Source organism: Sorex araneus, chromosome 2, assembly GCF_027595985.1.
Source record: "Sorex araneus isolate mSorAra2 chromosome 2, mSorAra2.pri, whole genome shotgun sequence".
NCBI classification, from domain to species: Eukaryota; Metazoa; Chordata; class Mammalia; order Eulipotyphla; family Soricidae; genus Sorex; species Sorex araneus.
Genome location: NC_073303.1, coordinates 25,980,085 through 26,001,664, shown reverse-complemented (window position 1 = coordinate 26,001,664; position 21,580 = coordinate 25,980,085). Strand labels below are relative to the sequence as shown.

Sequence of the window (21,580 nt, the reverse complement as noted above, 5' to 3'; positions counted from 1 at the left end):
TTCTGCTACTCCATCTTCCCCCAGACTGCTTGCCCTCCCCAAAGTCTCAGCGGATCCGTCTCTCTCAAACACTGCCAGAAACTCCAGTCGTGGCCTTAAAGTTGAGAGAGAACGAAAAGAAGGAAAACTTTTCCGCCAGGCCATCGATTTCTGCCCCGCCACCCCCCTCCCCGAGCCCTCGTGCAGAGTTAGACGTTTGGAAGCGGTGGTCCTTTGCCGTGGGCAAACGGGACCGAGAAGGAGCATCTTTTATGGCCAAGCCGGCTCTCCCGCGGCTGGGGCCAGGGGCCGGCCGAAGAGAGGAGAATTTCATCGCTCTGGCTCCGGGCAAGAATGTCGCGTTTCTGCCTCTTTGGGGAGGGGGGCGGGGGCGGGCGGGGGAGTCTCTCGCCTTTGCATGGCTTTCATTTCTTATCATAATATTTATTTATTAAGGCCCCGGGTTTCCAATTCCATTTAAATCCAGGTCAGAATTGCATTAAAATAACAAAGTCAAATTCCAGGCCAGCCAGCTCTGAGGGATCCCTCTAGGAATTAGAGAGAGGCTGGGAGGCCCTGAGCCCCGATCCGTGACCCCAAGGCTGGGCTGTTAGAGACGGGGTTGGTGGGGGCCCCGGGCAGCCTGGGGGACAGTCTCCCCTCCCCCCATTGACCGCTTGCTGCACCCTTCCCCCCTCCTGCCCTCACCCAGAAAGAGATTTATATGGTCAAAAAGAAAAATTCCTCCTGGCAAAGGCTTTGCCCTGGAGGCCCCCTGCTTTTTTACTGCCCGCCCCCACGCCCCTGGTTCCTGATTGAGGAGGGGTGGGGGCGGGAAGCCGGGCAGCAAAGCTGGGGTGTGGAGATGCTTGGCCTAGAAGGGAACATTGAACTTGGGAGTTGGGGAGCCCGAGCGCCTGGCAGTCCGCACCCTATGTGTCCGGACTCAGCACCTCTGCGCTGTGTCCACTCACGGCCCCCTCCCACTCGGCCCCCCCATCCTCTCATCCCCCCAAGCTCACCTCTTCCCTGAACCCCCCCCCCCCAGCCCCTTCCTCCTCCGATCTGTCCGTCAACGCAGCCCGGCAGAGCTCCACAGCTGTCAGACCCTATCCTCACCCGCTGGCAGCCCCCAGCCGCTCCCTCTGCTCCAGTCCCCAGCTCGGACCCCTGGCCAGCCATGGCCCCTCCACAGCCACGGCCCCCCCGGGCTGGGCACAGCACCCCCCCCTCCCGCCGTGGACTGACTTGTGTTTTCATAAACAAAGCTGGCTTTTGTAGTGCATGCTGACTTACTCATAACATGGAATTAGCTCGGGAGTTTAGTCTGAAGGAAGGAGCAGATTTCATGCAATAATCCACAGACAAGATAAGGGCTGCTTTCAAGTTGGAGCCAGTGTCTCTTGTGCAGTATTCCGCGGGGTCCCGGGGGGTTGGGGGGGGCTGGAGACTCCTAGAAGGGACAGGTGCTGTCACGCAGAGGCACTTGCACTTCAGCTACAGGACTCACTCTCTCGGCGGGCCGGGGTCCTCACTTCACCCCCTCAGGGGTAGCTGGCATCTTCCTCCTGCCCCCTGACTCTCCCTGCCCTGGGCCCGGCTATTCAGAAACGCGCAAACTGGTCTGAGGAGGTGGCCAGGGCACAGGGTGGCCAGGCCAGGAGGATGTTCCCCGCCCCCCCCCAGGTGACCTTATCCCTAGACCGAGTGGGGAGAGGCGGCACCCCTTACTCCCCCATGCCACATCATGGGTCCCGAGGGTGCGTTCACACCACATGCTCCTCAGTGCCGAGCCAGCCTGTCTTCGAAATACACATTGTCCGCGCAGAGAGAGTTGCCCCCACCTCTGGGGAGATCTGGGGCGCTCCCCCCTTTCCCTCAGAGCTCCAGGGGGACAGCCCAAGTGTCATGTGGAGTTGGGGAATGGAGGGGTAGAATGCAGGCCAGGCTCTGTGTGCACACGTGTGTGCGTGTGGGTGCGTGTGTGTGTGCGCGTGCAAGGTTTGCCACCATCAGGTGACAAGAGCTCCTCATCTCTCTTGTGTGACTCAGTGTCGCTCACAGTGACCGTGCCCCTGCTCTTGCATCCCCCCAGAACCCCCGAGGCTGGGTGGGGGCGCTGGCATGGCTGGGAGTGGGGGTGCGCAAGGGGGCAGCGAGGCTCTGAGCGTCTTCCAGTGTGTCTGGCTGTGTATTCTAAAGTAGACAGACTGGATAACCAAGATAATTGTTAACTTAAAAGCATTAATTTGCTTTGCTTTTTTTGAGGGGGGGGAGCTGGGGGGGGAGCAGCCGCAGTTTAAAAAGCCGTAATCCCCGCGGAGGGCTCAGGTTACAGCTGAATGAAAAGGTCTCCTGGGCTCGCTAGGAAACTTGTCCGCAGGGCGGGCGGGCGGGAGAGCCAGCCCGGCCCCAGCCTCTACCTGGCTGGTTGCTGATAAAGTTGCGTATTTAGAGTTTCGCCGTCCGCGCGCCCCCCGGTAAACAGGGCGTCTCTGTCCGTGAGCGTCTCGGATCTCTGTCTGGGTGTGTGTGTGTGTGTGTGTGTGTGTGTCCCGCTCTCCTCCCCCACCCCTCCTCCCTCCGCTTTCATGTGGCTGCTCCCCGCTTCCCCGGCTCCTGTGGGCAGCCCATACAGTGAGCGAACTGTTCCTCCCCGCCCCTCCCTCCCCAAAACGAAATGGAAACCAGGACCGTGTCCGCGGGCGAGGGTGGCCCCGTGGGCAGCGCCTCGTGCCCCATCCACGCCACAGAACAGAGGGGGCGGTCCCGCTCTCGGAGCCCTGAGCTCCAGTCAGCCCCTCAGTGCCCATCCTGGGCTCCTTATCCCCCCCCCCACGCCCCCCAGGAGTGGGGAAGGCGGGTGGACTGCCTAGAAATTCCTCTGGAATCCCTTTGACCTCTCTCCTCTCACTGACAGACGCCCCCCACCCCGGGCAGTGGGGGCCGGGGGAGTATCACACCGGTCCCACTTCTGACCCCTGATCTCCTTCTGCCTCTGCAGGGTGGAGTGAGGGAGGGCTGTGGGGGCTGGAGGACCCTGGGGCCAGATTTACTGCCGGCAGTGGCAGAGGAAAGTTCGCAGCCACCGGCTCTGTGAGATTATTTTTCTGGAACCTTCAGGAAGCAGAGAGTGCCTGCTGAGTGCAGTGAGGTGGGGGCGCAGGAGACCTGCTGTGGAAGGAGCCAGGCCTGGCCGCATGTTCATGGGGCCATGTGCACGCGTGTGCCTGACCTGGGTGTGTGCATACGTGTGTACATGTATGTGATGGGAATGTGTACACGCATATAAGCCTGGATGTGTATGAGCATGTGAATGTGTGCGCGCACATCTGCTGTGCATGCAAGGGCCTGACCCGGATATGCGTGTGCGTGGGCATCTGTGTATGCTCGTGTGTGCGTGCACGCGTGTGCCTGACCCAGATGTGCGTGTGCATGGGAGTCTGTGTATGCTTGTGTGTGCATGCATGCGTGGGCCTGACCCAGATGTGCGTGTGCATGGGAGTCTGTATGTTGGTGTGTGCATGCATGTGTGTGCTTGACCCAGATGTGCGTGTGCATGGGAGTCTATGTATGTTCGTGTGTGCATGTATGCATGTGCCTGACCCAGATGTGCATGTGCATGGGCATCTGTGTATGCTCATATGTGCGTGCATGCGTGTACCTGACCCAGATGTGCGTGGGCGTCTGTATGCACGTGTATATATGCACACGTGTGCCTGACCCAGGTGTGCGTGTGCATGGGCCCCTGTGTGTGCGCGTGTGTGCGTGTGCTCGTGTCCAGGCCAGTGAGAGGGAAAGAGGGGCTGGCGTGTCACGGTCCTCTTGTTTTCACTGGAGAATTAAAGAGGTGGAGTGGCCTGGGGCTTGGTCCCTGAGGCTGGTAGTACCCACTTATTCAGCCCAGTTTTAAGACCCGAGTCTGGAGACAGGGTCTCCGGGGCGTTGCAGGGAGAAGTGACGTGTGCTCCCCGGGGTGTGCAGTGGGGTTAGGAAAATGAGCCCAAGGATTGGGGAAATTCCTTCCCCTCTCGTCACATGGGCTCCAGTGCCAGTTGGGTCCCTTCGTCTTGCAGCTCTGGCACACGGCACGGAGATGCCCCAGTGACGGGGTGAAGAGATGGTACAGTGGGGAGGGCTCTGGCCTTGCATGCGGCCCGCCTGGGTTCCATCTCTGCCAGCCCACAGGGTCCCTTGAGTCCGATAAGTTCATGGGTCCAGAGCTCGGGTGACCCCTAAGCATCGCTGGATGTGGCCCCCAAATAGAACAAAACAAAAAGAAAAGAAATGCCCCAGCCGGGATCCTGGAGAGATAGTGCGGCGGGTAGGGCACTTGCCTTGCACACAGCCGGCCCGGGTTCAATCCCCAGCACCACACAAGGCCCAGCACTATCAGGAGTGATTCCTCAGTGCAATGCCAGGAGTAGCCCCTGAGCATCGCCAGATGGAGTCCCCCCAAAAAATACCCCTGCGGGAGGCCCAGACCCACACGGCAAGATTCTGACCAGCAGGACTTTCTCCTCAGGCCCTGCTCCCCGGCTCCAGCCTCCGTCACTCTCTTCTCATCCGCTCTTTCTCTCCCATGTCCCTCCAGCCAGGCAGCATGCCCCGGGAACAGCCCGGCAGAGCAAAGGTGCATGAGTGCACATGTGGACCCTCCCCCCCACCCCCCAGAGTTGTGGCACCTTCTGGATGGGTCCGAGGGCCAGGCGTGGCTCACAGCCAGGTACTCCTGGTGAGTGCTCAGTGAGGACCCTCCCGTGGGCGTCTCCCAGTTCCAGGCTGAGGTTCCAGTTTGCTTGTCAGTCTTACCCCGCCGAAGAAAGCTCTGTGGTCCTCTCTTGCCTCTGGCGCTGTGGGCTGGGCTGCCAGCCTGAGCCAGGACCCCCTGCATGGGCTGATGCGGGCTCCACAGGGGGCACCTCGCCTCCCCCTCCCCCCCGCACCCCCTCCTCCAGCCGTGCCCTGCCCTGCACTGTGGGCATGAAGAGGCCGGACGCTGGGAGAAGGGGACGCTTAAAGGCCAGACTCTGGGGAGCAGGGTTACAGAGAGGACGTTTTTACAAGTTTCTAATTATATTTATTTGGAGTTTTCCTCGGCGGTTGGGAGCTGTTAACAGCGGGGGCCTGTATCCCCTGGTGTTTGTTTTTTGTTTCTACCCAGCTGCTCCGGCCTCCTTCGGCCCGTGAATCCTGGGGTAGGAGACACCTGCCCACACGTTCCTCCCTGCAGCTGTGTCTCTGCCCACCTTCCCTCCAAGGGGCACCCCACAGCCCTGCCTGCTGGTGCAGCCGAGGGGGTGGGGGGTGGGGGGGGCGGGGCGGGGGACATTGGCATGTTCAGCCTCATGGACAGGAATCACGGGACTCAGTCCCGGCTGTCCAGTGCTCTGTCTTCGTGCAGAACTTGGCAGGGGGAGTAGGCCAGGGATGAAGGTGTCGCTTCTGAACTCCTGGGATGGCTGTAGGAGCCTGCGGGGACAGCTGGCCTGGGGACAGAGGGCTGCACAGTGGCCGTCAGCCCCTGCTGGTTCTACCATGAGACCCAGAACCCTACACAGGATCAGGCTGCCTGGACGGTTCGCTTGCAGTTACTTTTTTTAAATTTTTTTTTCTTTTTGGGTCACGCCCGGCGATGCACAGGGGTTACTCCTGGCTCTGCACTCAGGAATTACTCCTGGCGGTGCTCGGAGAACCATATGGGATGCTGGGGATGGAACCTGGGTCAGCCACGTGCAAGGCAGACGCCCTCCCCGCTGTGCTATCTCTCCAGCCCCTCCTCGATTGCAGTTACGTGGTCATGCATTGCATTGTTTTTCCTGTTCGTTCGAGGGAGATTGATTTTCATGCCGTGGGGACCCACCTCTGCCCGCTGCCTGTCCCCCCACTCCCGTGCACCCCTGCCACCACCGATGCCTCAAGTGCTCGGCTCTCTTCTGACTGGGGGATGTTGGTCTTGCCCCCAGTGAGGGGGAGGAGGGTCTTCTCCATCGAGGCCAGAGGAGCTCCAACTGACTGGACTAACGCTCCCCATCCAGAAGTCAAGTTACTCAAAGACCCCTAGGAACCTGCCCTTTATGGGAACACAGTGTACCCAGTTGTGCTTGACGTTGCTGCAGCCCCCTTGGTCCTTCCAGCACGCACTCCCCGCATCGCCCACTGAGGAGGGGGATGTTCAAATGAGTCTGTTCGAGTGAAGGTCACTGCAGAGGGAAGCTGCAGAGACCCTAGGCTCAGCCCTCCGGCCCTGCCCTCACCAGGCGTCACCTGCTTCTCCTGAACCTCCCAGAAACAGGCTGAGCTCCTGTGAAAACCATGACTACTTCCTTTTTCTTGTTGGTTTTGGGCCACACAATAGTGCTCAGGGCTTACTCCTGGCTCTGTGCTCAGGGTCACTCATGGAGGTGCTGGGTGATTGGGTGGTTGCGGGGGGGGGGGGGGTGTGCTCAAATGTATGACTAAAGGTAGAGCTTGGGCCGGCTGTGCCAAGGGTATTTTGTTGTTGTTGTTATATTTTTGGGTCACACCCGGCAGTGCTCAGGGGTTACTCCTGGCTCTGCACTCAGGAATCACTCCTAGTGGCACTCAGGGGACCATATGGGATGCTGGGGATCGCACCCAGGTCAGCTTTGTATAAGGCAAACACCCTCCCCGCTGTGCTATCACTCCGGCCCCTACTTTTTTGGTTTGCTTTGGAGTCACACCCAGCAGTGCTCAAGACTGACTCCTGGCTCTGTGCCCAGGGATCACTCTGGCAGGGCTGTAAGCACCATATACATGCCAAGGATCTAACCTGTGTCAGCCGTGTGCGAGGCAAGCACCCTACCCCCCAGACTGTCTCTCCACCTGCCTCCCCAAAGGTTCTTCCTGGAAGAGCAGTGCTCTCTCTCCTCTCCTTGGGTCACATATTGGTTTGGGGGACTCTCCCGAGGCCTTGCTCACCCCCACCCCTGTGCATAGTCCAGGTCTCCAAGCCTCAGCCTCCTTCCAAAGGGGAGCGATCCCGGGAAGCAGCCTCAAGCAGCACCAAATATGCGCCTTGAGAGGGCCTCTTCCTCTCTCTGTGTACCTCTCCCTGCCCTATGACCAACTTCCCGTGACTGTCCTCTGTCCAGAACAAATGTGGAGTTGTAGGGGGATGAAGAGAAGAGCTTCTTCCTACAGAACAGAAAGGATGTCATGGTGTAGACTCACCTGTGCACCCAGCAGCCCATCCATCCATCCATCCATCCATCCATCCATCCAACCATCGTTCATTCATCATCCGTCCATCCATCATCCATCCATCCATCCATCCATCATTCATTCATTATCCGTCCATCCATCATCCATCCATCCACCCACCATGCATCACCCACCCTTCTTCCTGTCCAATGACTGGACAAGTTTTTGTTTTGGGGCATCCCCGAGCAATGCTTAGGGATCACTCCTGGCTCTCTGCTCAGGAACCACTCCTGGTGGTGCTCGGGGGACCATATGGGAGGCAGAAATCGAACCCAGTTGGCTCCATGCAAGGCAGATGCCCTCCCCGCTGTACAATCACTCTGTCCCCAACAAATACTCACCAAGTAAGTGACTTGCATCTTTTGTCCTTCTCGCTTCTGCCTGCCTCACCTGGCACCTGGCCTGACACAACACAGATACTCCGTGACTCTCGGTTGAGGGGCTTGAGTGAATCTACTCACCTCCATTGCAGCTGCTGAACGGGTCTCACAGAGTCAAAAGTCCTGCCCTAGGGTGTAAAAAAGCACAAGGAGTAAAAATTCCTGGTATATGGTACAGATAAAAGCTATCAGGGGGTGGTGGTTGGCCAGTCCTGACCATCAAAAGTCTGAGGAAGGGGGCTGGAGCGATAGCACAGCGGGTAGGGCGCTTGCCTTGCACACGGCCGACCCAGGTTCGATTCCCAGCATCCCATATGGTCCCCTGAGCACCGCCAGGGGTGATTCCTGAGTGCAGAGCCAGGAGTGACCCCTGTGCATCGCCGGGTGTGACCCAAAAAGGAAAAAAAAAAGTCTGAGGGAGAGAGAGGGAATGGGGGGAGGGGCTGCAGCTGCTTTTTATTTGTTCGTCCACCCAGTGGTGCCAAGGGCGTACTCCTGGCTCTGTGCTCAGGGATCACTCCCAGTGGGGCTCTGAAGACCACAAGTGGGGCCAGGGGTCAAACCTGGGTCAGCTGCCTGTAAGGCAAGTGCTTTTGCCCTGGGCTCTCTGTCCTAGATGGGACTTTGAAGGAGATGAAGGATATCCTTGGGGGGTGTGGGGGTCGGTTTGTGGTTTGTGGCTTCCTTGGAGGAGACCCTCAGAAGGGACTCAGGAGCCCCTGTGTGATATAATCCGCACTCCTGGTCAGCCTTTGAACCTTCGCCTCCCTCCCCACACTGAGCACTGAGCACTGTGCGCGTGAGCAGCTCTGCAGCACAGCCAGAAGAGTTGTCTGGGATGCTGGGGCCATGCAGACCCATGTGTCGGTGCCCAGAGAGGGTGAAGCAGTGAAGGCAGGGGCCCCCCGGCAGCCAGCGCCCGCCCCCTTTCAGCATTATTCATCCAGGCACCCTGAGTGGGGGTGGAGCTCACTGGGGGGTGGGGCTCCCTCCAGTGTCCCTCTCTGCTGTGGGGGGGGCTGGGGGGCTGGAGTGGGCACCTGCAGGGCTGCATCCCCCCACACCAGACCCAAAGGGGGGACTTTCTAAAGGGGGAGCAGAGAGCGGAGAGCAGAAAGGATTCCAAGGAGAAAGTCGGAGGCAATAAAACTACCTCTGACTGGAGCGATATAGGACAGCAGGTAGGACAATTGCCTCGCACACTGCTAACCAGGGTTCGATCCCCGGCATCCCGTGTGGCCCCCCAAGCACTGCCAGGAGTGACCCTCAGAGTGCAGAGCCAGGAGTAACCCCTGAGCCGGGTTCCCCCTCCCCCACAAAATATATGGTGAAGCAGGGGATGAAGGCGCTTGCCTTGCTCCCGGCCGGCTCAGGTTGGATCCCCGCAGGCACTCCACATGGTCCCCCCGAGCCCACCAGGAGGGACCCCTGAGCACAGAGCCAGGAGTAAGCCCTGAGCACTGCTGGGTGTGACCCAAAACAACAACGACAAAATAGTGAGGTATTTTTGCATGCTTTACATGTGGAGGCCCGGGGTTCCCTTCCCAGCAACCTCACCCTACACACACACACACACACACACACACACACACACTTTCTCTTTAAAAAAAAATTTTTTTTTTTAATTTGAGGCACCATGATTTGCAATACTGTTTGTGGTCAGCTTCACGCACCCAATGATCTAACGCCAAACCCTGCAGTGTCCCCTTCCTGCTCCCACCCCCGAGATCAGCTCCATTCTGTAGGCCAGTTCTGGGGTTCTGTTACTTTCTTCATGGAGAGTGAACTTTCACTGAGCACTTACGATGTGCACTGTAGCGCTAAGTACTGGACCAGAATCAGCTCGGACTTGGGGCAAGCCCAGGGGAGAGAGATGCTGTTTTCAGGAGCATCAAATATGATGATGACCATTATCTCTCCCCTTCACAAAGAAGGGAGCGAGGAAGCTCCAAGGCTGGCTCGGACCGCTGGCATTCGGACGGGTACGACTGGATCATTCCAGAACATTCCTCTCAGCCCCTCCATCCCCATTGCTGCTCTGGGTCTTTGTCTGGAAAAGGAAGTTCTAAAGCTCGGGGGGGTGGGCAGAGTGGTCACTTGTGAGTGCTAAGACTGGGTTCCGAGTGCGCGCGCGCACGCACACACACACACACACACACACACACACACACACACACACACACACACACCCATGCCTGCCTCCCGGGGCCAGAGGAGAGGTGGGCCAGGCAGGCCTCAGGAGGCGGCTTGCAAAGGGCAGCAGAGGAGGCCAGGGAAATAATACAGCGGGTCGGGCGCTGGCCTTGCGTGTGCTGGGCCTAGGCTGCACCCCTGGCACTCCATATGGCCCCCCGAGCCCAAAGGCGAGATTCCTGAGCACAGAACACCCTCGGGTGCAAGCCCAAACCAGACCAAACTGCAACAGGAGAGAACAGCAGCGGAGGGCCAGGGAGGTTACTCTAAGGACTGGGCGCTGGCTTTGCAGGTGGGAGGCCTGGGTTTGATCCCCTACACCACATGGCCCCCTGAGCACTGAACCAGGAGTCATCCCCCAGCACGGTCACATATGGCCCCAGAACTAAATAATTAATAATAATAATAATAGTAATAATAATAGCAGCTGAACTGAACAATAGCCCCAGGACCGTGTGTCTGGAACAGAAAGTGCATCTCCTAGGTGAAGTGGGGCATGGGGTGGGGGCGCAGAGGACAGGAGGATGGCCCAGAGGTGCAGAGGGTGCAGGGAGGAGTGGCGCCTTCTGGGACAGACTGCTGGGAGGGGGAGTCCTGGGCAGAAGGTGGGGGCTGGGGGCGGCATGAGCTTGGCTGGTCCTCGGCGGTGCTGGGCGGTGTCCATTTGCGGGCAGCTGCAGGACTGGGAGCTCAGGTAGCCTTGGGCCTCGGGAGGTGGCTTTGAAACAACAACAGATGGGGCTGGAGCGATAGCACGGCAGGTAGGGCGTTTGCTTGCATGCAACCGGCCCGGGTTCAATCCCAAGCATACCGTATGGTCCCCGGAGCACCGCCAGGAGTGATTCCTGAGTGCAGAGCCAGGAGCAACCCCTGAGCATCGCCGGGTGTGACCCAAAAAGCAAAATACAAATAAAACAATAGCAGAGGCAGCCAGAGAAATAGCACAGCAAGCTGGGAGCTTGCCTAGCATGTGGCTGACCCAGGTTCTATCCCCGGCACCTCACGTGGTCCCAAACCCGCCAGGAGCGATTCCTGAGTTTAGCTATTATGGCCCCACAGAAAGGCAGGAGGAAATGGTTCAAAACTTCGGAAGACATCAGACCTCAGCTTCGGGGCGCCTTGCCTTCCTCGTGGGCTGACACTTCCTTCACCTTCTGCACGTCTGACGTGGCGCCATCCCACCAGAGTCCTCCTGGACACCCCCAGAGATGCTTCCTGCTTCGCCCAGGGCCAGGGCAGCCTTTGCTCGGAGCCCCATTTTATTTTATTTTATTTTTCATTTGTGTGGTGGTGGTGGTGCTCAGGGCTTATTCCTGGCTCTGTCTGTGTTCAGGGATCAAATCCTGTGACCCTGTGGGATGCCGGGGATCGACCCTGGATCAGCAACTCCCTGCTGTGCTGCTGTACTATCGCTCCAGCACACCTGCCTCGCTTTATTTTTTATGTATTTGGTTTGGAGGGGTCACACCCAGAGATGCTCAGGGGTTACTGCTGGCTCTGCACTCAGGAATCACTCTTGGGGGTGCTCGGGGGATCGTATGGGATGCTGGGAATTGAACCTGGGTCGACCGCGTGCAAGGCAAACGCCCTACCCGCTGTGCTATCGCTCCGGCCCCTCCTGACCCATTTTAAAGAGGAGGAACCAAGAGAATCCAGGAGCCTGTCTCGGGCGTGGCAGTGCAGGATCTGACCGGGGAACCGATGGTTCCAGTTTGGGTCCTTCCTCGGGTAGCGTGTGAGCTGTCGCCGTTTTCTTCATGGTTCTCCCTCTCCAGGCAGCCCCTTCCTGACTGGAGGGCCAGGCGGTGGGTCGTAAGAGCTGCTCTTCTGTGGCCCCTTCTCCCCCTTCCCTTGGGGCTGGTTCCCGGCAGGCCGAGCCCTGGGACTGCACAGCCTCCGGGGGAGGTGAGACAGGCTCCCTCAGAGCCTCACAGAGGCGTGGGGGAGAGCTGGAGCGGGGAGCGGGCCGAGTTGCAGAGACATCCAGAAAGTTTGAGGTGAGGCCCAGTTTTTTGGGGTTTTTTTGGTTTGTTTTTGTTTGGGGACCACACTGGCCATACGCAGGGCTTACTCCTGGCTCTGCACTCAGAAGTCACTTCTTGGCGGTGCTCGGGGGCCCAGGTGGGGATGGAACCCAGGTCAGTCGTGTGCAAGGCAATCGCCCTCCCCACTGCACTGTCGCTCTGGCCCCTGGGGCCAAGTGTTTGGGAACACTCCGCTCCCCCACTTGACACCTGACTTCCCTTCTCCGGGAACCTCAGGAACCCTGCACACAGAGACAGTTTCCTGTGTCCAGCTATGATGCGTAGTTGCCTATAAATTCCAGGGATTCCTTGGGGGCTGGAGCAATAGCACAGCAGGTAGGGAGTTTGCCTTGCACACGGCCAACCCAGGTTCGATTCCCAGCATCCCATATGGTCCCCTGAGCACTGCCACGGGTAATTCCTGAGTGCAGAGCCAGGAGTAACCCCTGTGCATCGCCAGGTGTGACCCAAAAAGCAAGAACAAAACAAAAAAAACAATAAATTCAAGGGATTCCCAGGTAGGTCCCTTAGTAAAAGGATCAAAGAAAATAAGGAGCAGTGGGGGCTGGGAGGGACGGAAGGGGGAGGGCTCAGATGCCCAGCAGGTGCAAGACCCCCGAGTCCCACCCCCCATATCACATGTCGCCCCCTAAGCACTGCCAGTGTAGATCTGGTGGTCCCCAGGTACCCCTGGGTATGACCCCTATTTTTAAAAAGTTCTATATGGGGGGGCCAGAGAGAGCCCAATGGTTAGGGCGCTTTCCTGCCCATGGCTAACCTCAGTTCAATTCCTGGCATGACTTACGGTCCCCCAGCACCATGGGGAGTTAAATTTTAGACTTTTTAAAAGAACATATCAAAGGTTTGGAGAAAGAGGGCAGGGGTCGAGGTGCTAGCCTTGCATGAGGCTGACCCCAGTTCAATCCCCGGCATCACGGACGGTTCCCCAAGCACCGTCACGCGTGATCTCTGAGCGCAGACTCGGAGTGAAGCCTGAGTACTGCCAGGTGTGGCCCCCCCAATTTTTTTTTAATAAAACACTGGGCCCAGAAAGATAGTACAGTGGGGAAGATATTTGCCTGGTATGCAGCCGACCTGGGTTCAATCACTGGAATCCCATGTGGTCCCCCTGAGCAATGCCAGGAGTGATGATTCCTGAGTGTAGGGCCAGGAGTAACCCCTGAGCACCACCAGGTGTGGCCAAAAAAGCAACATAAATAAATAAATAAAAATTTAAAAAATTGGGGCTGTAGCGATAGCACAGCGGGTAGGGCGTTTGCCTTGCACGCGGCTGACCTGGGTTCGAATCCCAGAATTCCATATGGTCCCCTGAGCACCGCCAGGAGTAATTCCTGAGTGAAGAGCCAGGAGTGACCCCTGTGCATCACCGGGTGTGACCCAAAAAGAAAAAAAATTAAAAAATCAAGCCTCTTAAGGATTTGGAATCAATAGATTTATGATAAGCCCAAGCACGTGTATTATCTGTGTTTTTTGTTGTTGTTTTATCTGTCGATTTATTTTGGTTTGTGGGTCATTCCTAGCTCAGTGCTCAGGGGCCCATATTGGGTCCTGGGAATCAATCTGGAGTTGGCCGCATGCAAGGCAAGTGCGTCACCCCCGTTCCCGTTCTACCTCTCCACCTCCCAATTTTAACAAAAGCCCAAAATACTGTAGCTTGCAGATCCCCTTCATGAACCCACTGTTTTGATTTTTTACCTCTCCCTCCCCCCTCTCCCGCCCTCCCTCTCCCTCCCCCTCCCTCTTCCCTCTCCCTCCCTCCTTCTTCCCTCTCCCTCTTTCTCCCTTCCCCTCTCCCTCCCTCTCCTCCCTTCCTCTCCCTCCCTCCCCGTTTCCTTCCCCCCTCCTCCCTCCCTCTCTCTCCCCCTCTCTCCCTCCCCCTCTCTCCCTCCTCCTCCTCCCTTCCTCTCCCTCCCTCTCCCTCCCTCCCCCTCTTTCCTTCCCCCTCTTCCTTCCCTCTCCCTCCCCCTCTCTCCCTCTCCCTCTCCCTCCCTCCCTCTCTCTCCCTTCCCCCATACCTTTCTCCCTCCCCACCTTTGCCAGTTTGGGGGCCACATCCAGCAGTGCTCAGGGCTTGCTCCTAGCTTGCACTCAGGGACCCAGCCCTGCCCGGCCAGGGGCCCAGCTGCTGCCCTGTGCTCTGGCTCCCCTCCGCTCTTTCACAGCTGATGCTGCGCTTCTGTCCCTCCCGGGTTCCGGGGAGATCAGTGGTCCCTTCCACCTCTGGCCTCAGCAGAGGTTCACGGGGTCTCGGGGCCCAGAGACTCACCTGAGCGGCATCAGAAACTCCTGAGGGCGCAGCCAAGCCCAGACCACGGAGCAGGGTCCTGGGACTGACTTGGGGGGGGGGCTTCTCTGGACGGACAACTGGGGCCCCTCCCCTTATCCCTAAGGCCTCTGTGCACTGCCTACGTCCAGCTTCCTGTCACCTGTTCGTCCTCCCGACTTTTTTCCTTGGTTCTACCTTGGAGCCTCTGTCGCCCGCCTCCTCAGACTCGCCGAGAAGGGGCAGCACAAAGAAACGTTTGTCCCCTACTCGGCTCCCCTTTACCTTGCAGAAACTGGTTTCTTGGCCCAAGACATCCCCCCCCTTTCTCTTTCCCACTTTTTTTTTTTTTTTTTGCTTTTTGGGTCACACCCGGCGATGCACAGGGGTTACTCCTGGCTCTGCACTCAGGAATTACCCCTGGCCGTGCTCAGGCGACCATATGGGATGCTGGGAATCGAACCCGGGTCGGCCGCGTGCAAGGCAAACGCCCTACCCGCTGTGCTATCCCTCCAGCCCCCCCTTTTCTTTTTTAATTTGATTTTGGGGCCACACCTGACTGTGCTCGGGCCCTGTGCTCAGAGGTCACTCCTGGCCGTGCTCGGGGGTCTGTCCACCGTGATCACAGGGGGAGGCCTCGTGTGCGAGGGAAGCGCCTTGAGCCCCAAGGAGCCGCCTATTGTTGCTGGATCTTGGGTGGCCTGTCCCTCACCCAGCTCTGCTGAGAAACACCTCCTGCCAGCACTCAGGCGGGCGCAGGGAGAGAGGAGGGGAGGTGCCAGGGACGGCAGCAGCCCTGGGGGATAAGAAGCCCATCTGCGGCGGGGGGGGGGGAGCAGGATGGATGGAGCCGCGAGGGCCCTGCTTAGCAGAGACAGGCGCGGGATTGCAGGCTCCAGCCCCTGCCCGCTGCGGGGCCGCCACTGTTGACAGCGCTGTGGCCAACGACGCTCTCCCAGGACGGAGCTGCCTCCAGAAAGCTCCCTGGCGCCACGGAGGGCAAGTGGGAGCAGGCCTGGCCTGGTGCGGGCTGGGGGGGAGCGGAGGACGCCCCTTCTGGGCTTCCTCTCTAATTACCAGTGTCCGCTGGGCCCGCCACCCGCCCAGGAGGGGGTCTGTCCCCTCCCCTCCCCTCTAAGCCTGCCCGGAGGAGGAGGAGGAGGAGGAGGAGGAGGAGGAGGAGGAGGAGGAGGAGGGAGGGTCACCATGTATGGTCCCTCGCTCCCCCTGGAGGAATATTTCTCATCACTTCAGTGTGCGCCTCTGCGTCAGGGTTTGTCTGTTGTTACAGCCAAGGGGGGCGTTTGGAAGGACGGATTTTAGCTGTCAGGCCCAGTTCAGGATGGCCGAGGGCAGGATGGGGTCTTTCTGGATTCCTGAGTGGCAGCGGGATGGCCACTGCTGGACTTCTCTCGCTGTGTGTGTGTGTGTGTGTGTGTGTGTGTGTGTGTGTGTGTGTGTGTGTGTGTGTGTTCAAGGGGCTTCAGGGCCCTGGGGAGCCGCTTTCAAGCCACCCTTCCGGAGGTACCCATGAAGGGTCTCACAGGCCCCCTCTGTTCTCCCCACCCCCCCGCACCCACCCTGCCAGATGTGGACGAGTGTGTGGAGGGGACGGACAGCTGCCACATCGATGCCATCTGTCAGAACACGCCACGCTCCTACAAGTGCATGTGCAAGTCTGGGTACACGGGGGACGGCAAACACTGCAAAGGTGAGGCCTGGGGCGCGGGGTGGGGGGCGGTGCCGCAGCCCCCGCCCGTCTGCTGCATCCTGCCAAGAGGGAAGCCCCAGTGCTGGGCAGAGTGGAGGAGTTGGGGGGAGGGGGAGGGCACCACTTCCTACCGTGCGGAGACCACAGCCCTGCCGGCCGGGTCTGGGCTGGCTCTGAGGGGCGTCAGAATGTGACCGAAGCCCAAGGACTAAAGCCCCCTCACTTTGGGGGTCTGCATCTTGATCCTCTCACATCGTGCCCGGCAGGAATTCAAGCAGGTGGGGCTGGAGCGATAGCACAGCGGGGAGGGCGTTTGCCTTGCACACGGCTGACCCGAGTTCGATTCCCAGCATCTCATATGGTCCCCCGAGCACCACCAGGGGTAATTCCAGAGTGTATGAGCCAGGAGTAACCCCTGTGCATCGTCAGGTGTGACCCAAAAAGCCAAAAAAAAAAAAAAGGAATTCAAGTAAGTTACCTCCGGGGGTCATGTGGAAAATAATCACATATTCCCGTCTTTGGGGGAGGCAGGGGAGCTCCACCTACAGTGCTCATGACTGACTCCTGGCTCTGTGCTCAGGGGTTGCTTCTGGCCAAGCTCAAGACACCACAGACATCTGGTACTGGGGATCCATCCTGAGTTGATCGCTTGCAGACAAGGGCCTTGACCCCTATCTCTCTGCCTCCCCCTTTCTTCCTTTTGGTCTTCCCCAAATAATTAAGTGACACGGATTAAAGTGAGATGCTCTTTGAAATGTGCAGTCTTCGCTGTTGCTAAGATTTCAGCGGCCAAGATACACTAACTCGTTCCTGGTGACCTGACAAACTGAAAAGTGATTTTTTTGTCCTACCGAGCAAGGTTCCCGAAAGTTCCTTGGGTGTGGCCAGAGAGGTGATGCAGGGGTTAAGACGCTTGTCTTGCGGCTGCTGGAAGCGGTTCGAGTCCCAACATTGCGTATGGCCTCCTGAGCACTGCCAGGTGTGGCCTGTGGGCACAGCAGCCAGGTGTGGCCTCTGTGTACGACCACATGTGGGAGCCCCAGAAAAATAAGTTTTTGAGAGGCCAAAGAGAAATTCCGGGGCTTGAGACATTTGCCTTGCGTGCAGCCAATCCTGATTCCATCCCCAGCACTGTGGAAGGTCCTGCAAGCATCCCCAGAAGTGACCCCTGAGTAGGAGGTGAGGAGGGAGTTATTTCATGCCCTCTGACTCAGGAATATGAGAGACTGAATCAAAGGAACCACAAAGAATCAAAGCAGAATGGGAGCCAAGATGTTCTTTGAAGCATTATGTATGGTTGTAAAATAAATGGAAAGAATCCAACAATAGACAAAAGGATTCAGAGATTCTTTTATTATTTTTATTTGGTTTGGGGGCCACACCCAGGCCTGCTCAGGGCTTATTCCTGGCTCCGAGTTCAGGACTCACTCCTGGTGGGGCTCGGGGGACCATAGGGGTGCCGAGGATTGAACCCGGGTGGGCTGCGTGCAAGGCCAGCGCCTTCCCCACTGGACACTCTCTGGGCCCACTGACGTTCTAAGAAAGTCCAGGACAGATGGGGACAGGGCGGGGGTGGGGGGAGGGAAGGGGGAGGTGAGGGGGGCCGCAGGTGGGTGCCCCAGCTCAGCCGCCCTCTGCCTGCAGACGTGGACGAGTGTGAGCGAGAGGACAATGCGGGCTGCGTCCACGACTGTGTTAACATCCCTGGCAATTACCGCTGCACCTGCTATGACGGCTTCCACCTGGCACACGACGGACACAACTGTCTGGGTGAGCAAAGTGGTGGTGGGGTGGGTGGGGGTTCTGCAGTTTCCATATCCTGGACAGGCCTAGCAGGCACCCAGCCCGGGTTCGATTCCTGGCACCACTCAGTTGCCTGAGCATGAGCTGGTGCAGCCCTTGGAGGCCCCCAGTACCACCGGGCCCAGTGTCGCATCCTCAGGTTGGCCAAGAACCACTGCTGTCCCCCCCCCCCCTGAGTACCACTCGGGAGGCACACAACAAAACAAGAGGGGGCTGGGGCGATAGCACAGCGGGTAGGGCGTTTGCCTTGCATGCGCCAACCCGGGTTCAATTCCCAGCATCCCATATGGTCCCCTGAGCACCGCCAGGAGTAATTCCTGAGTGCAGAGCCAGGAGTAACCCCTGTGCATCACCAGGTGTGATCCAAAAAGAAAAAAAAAAGAGCAGTGTCCAGTGTCCCCCTGGAGTCGGGCACCGAGGAGGAAATAACCCAGCCCTGGTCAAACCCATCAGAATAGGTTCCGGCCGGGAGAGGGTGCAGCAGCTGAAGCTCGGGCTGGAGAGACGGCAGGAAGGGCATGTGGCTTCTCTCAGCCTGGCTCTGTGGCCTGCCCGCAGACGTGTCCAGCCCTGGGAAGCCCAGCTTCCTCAGTGGACACGGGGACCTGCCACCCCTGGGTGCCACCGGAGCGCGTGCCAAGGGCCCCGTGAAACCCTGCACGCGGCGGGCGTCAGCCGTGGACGGCGGGAGGTCAGAGATGGGGTGTGTGCCGGGGGGCTGCGGAAGGCTGCCTTCTTCCCGCTTTCCCTTCTGATGCCCCGTCCCCTCTGGTCTGTCCTGGAGCTGAAGCACAGCGGAGCACAGCGGAGAGAGCCTCCGGGAAACTCAGCCCGGCTCCGATCTCTGCCACAAGCGATACTCTGGGCCTCCCATCAGGATCCTTCCCGAGGAGAAAGCCCAAAGCCCACATCTGAAAAGGATTTGAGAATGGGGCCCTGGAGTTCTCTCCCACGTTCCTTTGGGGGCCCAAAGATAAAATGGAAGAGTAGAAACGAGCAGGAAAGGAAGAGAAACAGGATCCACCGAAAAGTTGACGAAGTTGGGGGCCAGAGAGAGAGCACAGTGGGTAGGGCGCTTGCCTTGCACGTGGCTGACCTGGGTTCGGCACCACGTATAGTCTCCCTAACATAGCCGGGTGTGGCCCCCAAGCAAAAGCAAATAAACTAGGCAAAAGCATCTTGCCTTCAACTTCAGGATGGATTTCCTGAAGTTCCCTTAGCCTCGAGAGTCTCCCAACTACAGAGCTGCCTCCAAACCCCGTCATGGGGCCGGAGAGTGGCTGCAAGGGCTGGAGCACCTGCACCTTCTGCTTCCCCTGAGTACTGCTGAGTGTGGCTCTGGGAGCCCCAGAATCAGCGGGCCCGAGAGCAGCACTGACCGAACAGTCTGACCCAAGTACTGACCAGCCAGGTCCGCCCAGCCAGCCGGCCTGAGGAGGGCCTGGAGGGAGGGAGGCTGAGGGCATGGAGAGCGGTGGCTGCGTGGGGTGCGGTCACGCAAGAGGGAATCTCAGGACGAGCTTGGGGGGCCCAGGGTGGTGATTTGGGGTGTTGGTTCACCCTGGGTGCTCTAAGCTGTGCCTGAGGCCTTCAATAGAAAAAAGGAAAATAAAATCATGTTCTGAGGCCAGAGCTCTAGTGCAGTGGGTAAGTGGTCGGCGCTTGCCTTGCATGCGGCTGACCCAGGTTCAATTCCCAGCGTCCCATATGGTCCCCAGAGCCCACCAGGAGTGATCCCTGAGTACAGAGCCAGGAGTAACCCCTGAACACTACCAGCTGTGGCCCAAAGACCAAGGGGTTGGGGAGGGGAGTCACGTTCTATCTCTGGAACAGGGTTATCCAGTTCCACTCCCAGGACCCTCATTCCTGCAGCGGCCCCAGTCCTGGCCACCTCCCCCCGCAGGGCACAGCTCACGCCCCCCCCGTGGGCTTCCTGAGATGCTGACCCCGGGGCCCTGGTACCCACACAGACAGCTACTCTGTGCGCCTTGGCTGCCCCCAGTGCTCACCAAGGCCAGTGCCCCCCTAACTGCTTGGAGGAGAGTCACCCCTTGGTGGGGGAAGGGATCGGCTAAACCCCGCTGTAGGGCTCGGGTTGAAGGTGTCTATGTTTGACTTTTAGGGGAACTTGAGAAGACCCGGGCCCTGGACCTCAGCCCCAGCCCCAGAACCCGGGGGAATTTGCTTCCCGACGGGGCCTCTTGGGGCAGAAGCCAGTGGGTCTGGGCCTCCCCCTAGCCAGCAGGTCAAGAATGGGACTTCAGGGGGAGTGGACGGGCAGATTCCTGAGTCCAGCTGGGGACCCGTCTCCTCCATGCACAGAGAGCAGGCTGAGGTCCGCGGGAGTCCCTGGGAGAGCTCAGGCCCCCGGGGACCCGGCTGGTGATTGGGGTGTTGATTCAGCCTGGCAGGCTCCCCATCCCTCCCCGCCAAGCTACCAGACTTTGTTTTGTTAAACCAAAATAGGAGAAAGGCTGGGGAGAGTGGCAGCAAGCCCAGGCGTGAAGTGGGGAGGGGGGAGGGGGCCTGGTGGGGGCGGAGAAGTGGTCCCTGCCCCACAGGGGGGGGCGGCCGCCCTCCCCACCTGCCCTGGCCGCCCCTGCAGCCCACACCCCTGTTCCTTCTGTAGGCTGACCTCCTCACCACCCCTCCCCCTCTCCCCTCCATCCCTCACTCCTGGTTTGGTGCAGTCAGAATACAGTCTGACCCACTGAGTCTCTACCTTCATTTGTAGACAAGTTTCCCTTGTTTTTAATGGGTATGTTCCATTTAATAAACGTGTTTATACCTACCCCCCAAATGATCAGTTTCTCTTTCTCTTTTTTCTTTCTCTTTCTTTCTTCCCTCTCTCCCTCCCTCCCTCTTTCTCTTTTTCTTTTTCTTTCTTTTCCTTTCTTTCTTTTTTTCTTTCTTCTCTCTCCTTTCTCTCCGTCTTTTCTCTTTCCTCTTTCTCTTTCTTTTTCCCTTTCTTCCCTTCACTATTCCTGGCTGTGTGCTCAGGACTGAGCCCTGGCAGAGCTCCAGGGATCTTTTGTGGCTCTGGGTGGGTCCACACACCCAGCAAGCCCGTGACCCCCCTCCACTATCTCTGCCCACCCCTTTTCATATCTCTGCCCTCAGACCTGTTCATTGGGGGTGCAGGTTGTCACCTAGGGGAACCACATTCAGGTGCCCCCTCCCTGCTTGCTTATCTCGCCAGCTCTGCGGCAAAGGCTGGCTGGCAGGGACACAGTGGCCCCTGAGCTGATGAGGGCAGAAGGGCCAGGTCTACTGTCGCGGCCTGGCGTGGTGGGGCGTGGCAGAGCGCGGTGGGCGGGGCGGGGCGCTGTGGGCGGGGCGGGGCGGGGCTCTGGCCTGGCCCCGCCCCTGCTGCTTGGTCCAGGGCCCACCCTCAGGCCCCCCCTCTCTGGCCCAGACGTGGATGAGTGCGCCGAGGGCAATGGGGGCTGTCAGCAGAGCTGTGTCAACATGATGGGCAGCTACGAGTGCCACTGCCGGGAGGGTTTCTTCCTCAGCGACAACCAGCACACCTGCATCCAGCGGCCAGAAGGTCAGTGTGCCCTGTACGACCCCGTCCTTTCCGCAGGCCCACCCCGGCTCCTCAGCCCAGCTGCTGGGGTGCTCTGCGCTGGCACACAGGTGCAGCTTGGGGCTGTGGGGCGGAGGGCACAATGGGGTGCACTGTGTCCAGCATCGGTGATACCTTATTCCTTGGATGGGACAGGGATGGGGACCGGGGAAGGGGTGGTGGTGGGGGGGAGGGTGTAAGTGGGGAGGTGAGGAAGGGTTGTTTGGTTCCGTGAGTATGTGACAGCTACAGGACAGAAAGGCATGTCTCGTCCTTCTAGGCCCCTCACGCACCTCACCTACTGACTGCTTTGCACGTAACAACAACTTCATAAATGTCTATTGACTAAAACTGTTTATCTTAGAGCTCTAGTACAGCCGGTAGGGCATTTGCCCTGCTTGTGGCCAACCTGGG

At 58.8% G+C, this 21,580-nt stretch overlaps 1 protein-coding gene across 2 annotated transcripts in view; it reads left to right on the top strand.

Annotated features, from left to right (window-relative positions):
- SCUBE3 (signal peptide, CUB domain and EGF like domain containing 3) overlaps positions 1-21,580 on the top strand; it is a 41,848-nt gene that overhangs the window by 435 nt on the left and 19,833 nt on the right. For both annotated transcript variants that reach the window (XM_055126898.1, XM_055126897.1), the window contains exons 2-4: positions 15,673-15,795; positions 17,440-17,565; positions 21,014-21,148. In XM_055126898.1, the coding sequence (XP_054982873.1) occupies positions 15,673-15,795; positions 17,440-17,565; positions 21,014-21,148 (384 nt within the window). The remainder of the gene's footprint in view (positions 1-15,672; positions 15,796-17,439; positions 17,566-21,013; positions 21,149-21,580) is intronic.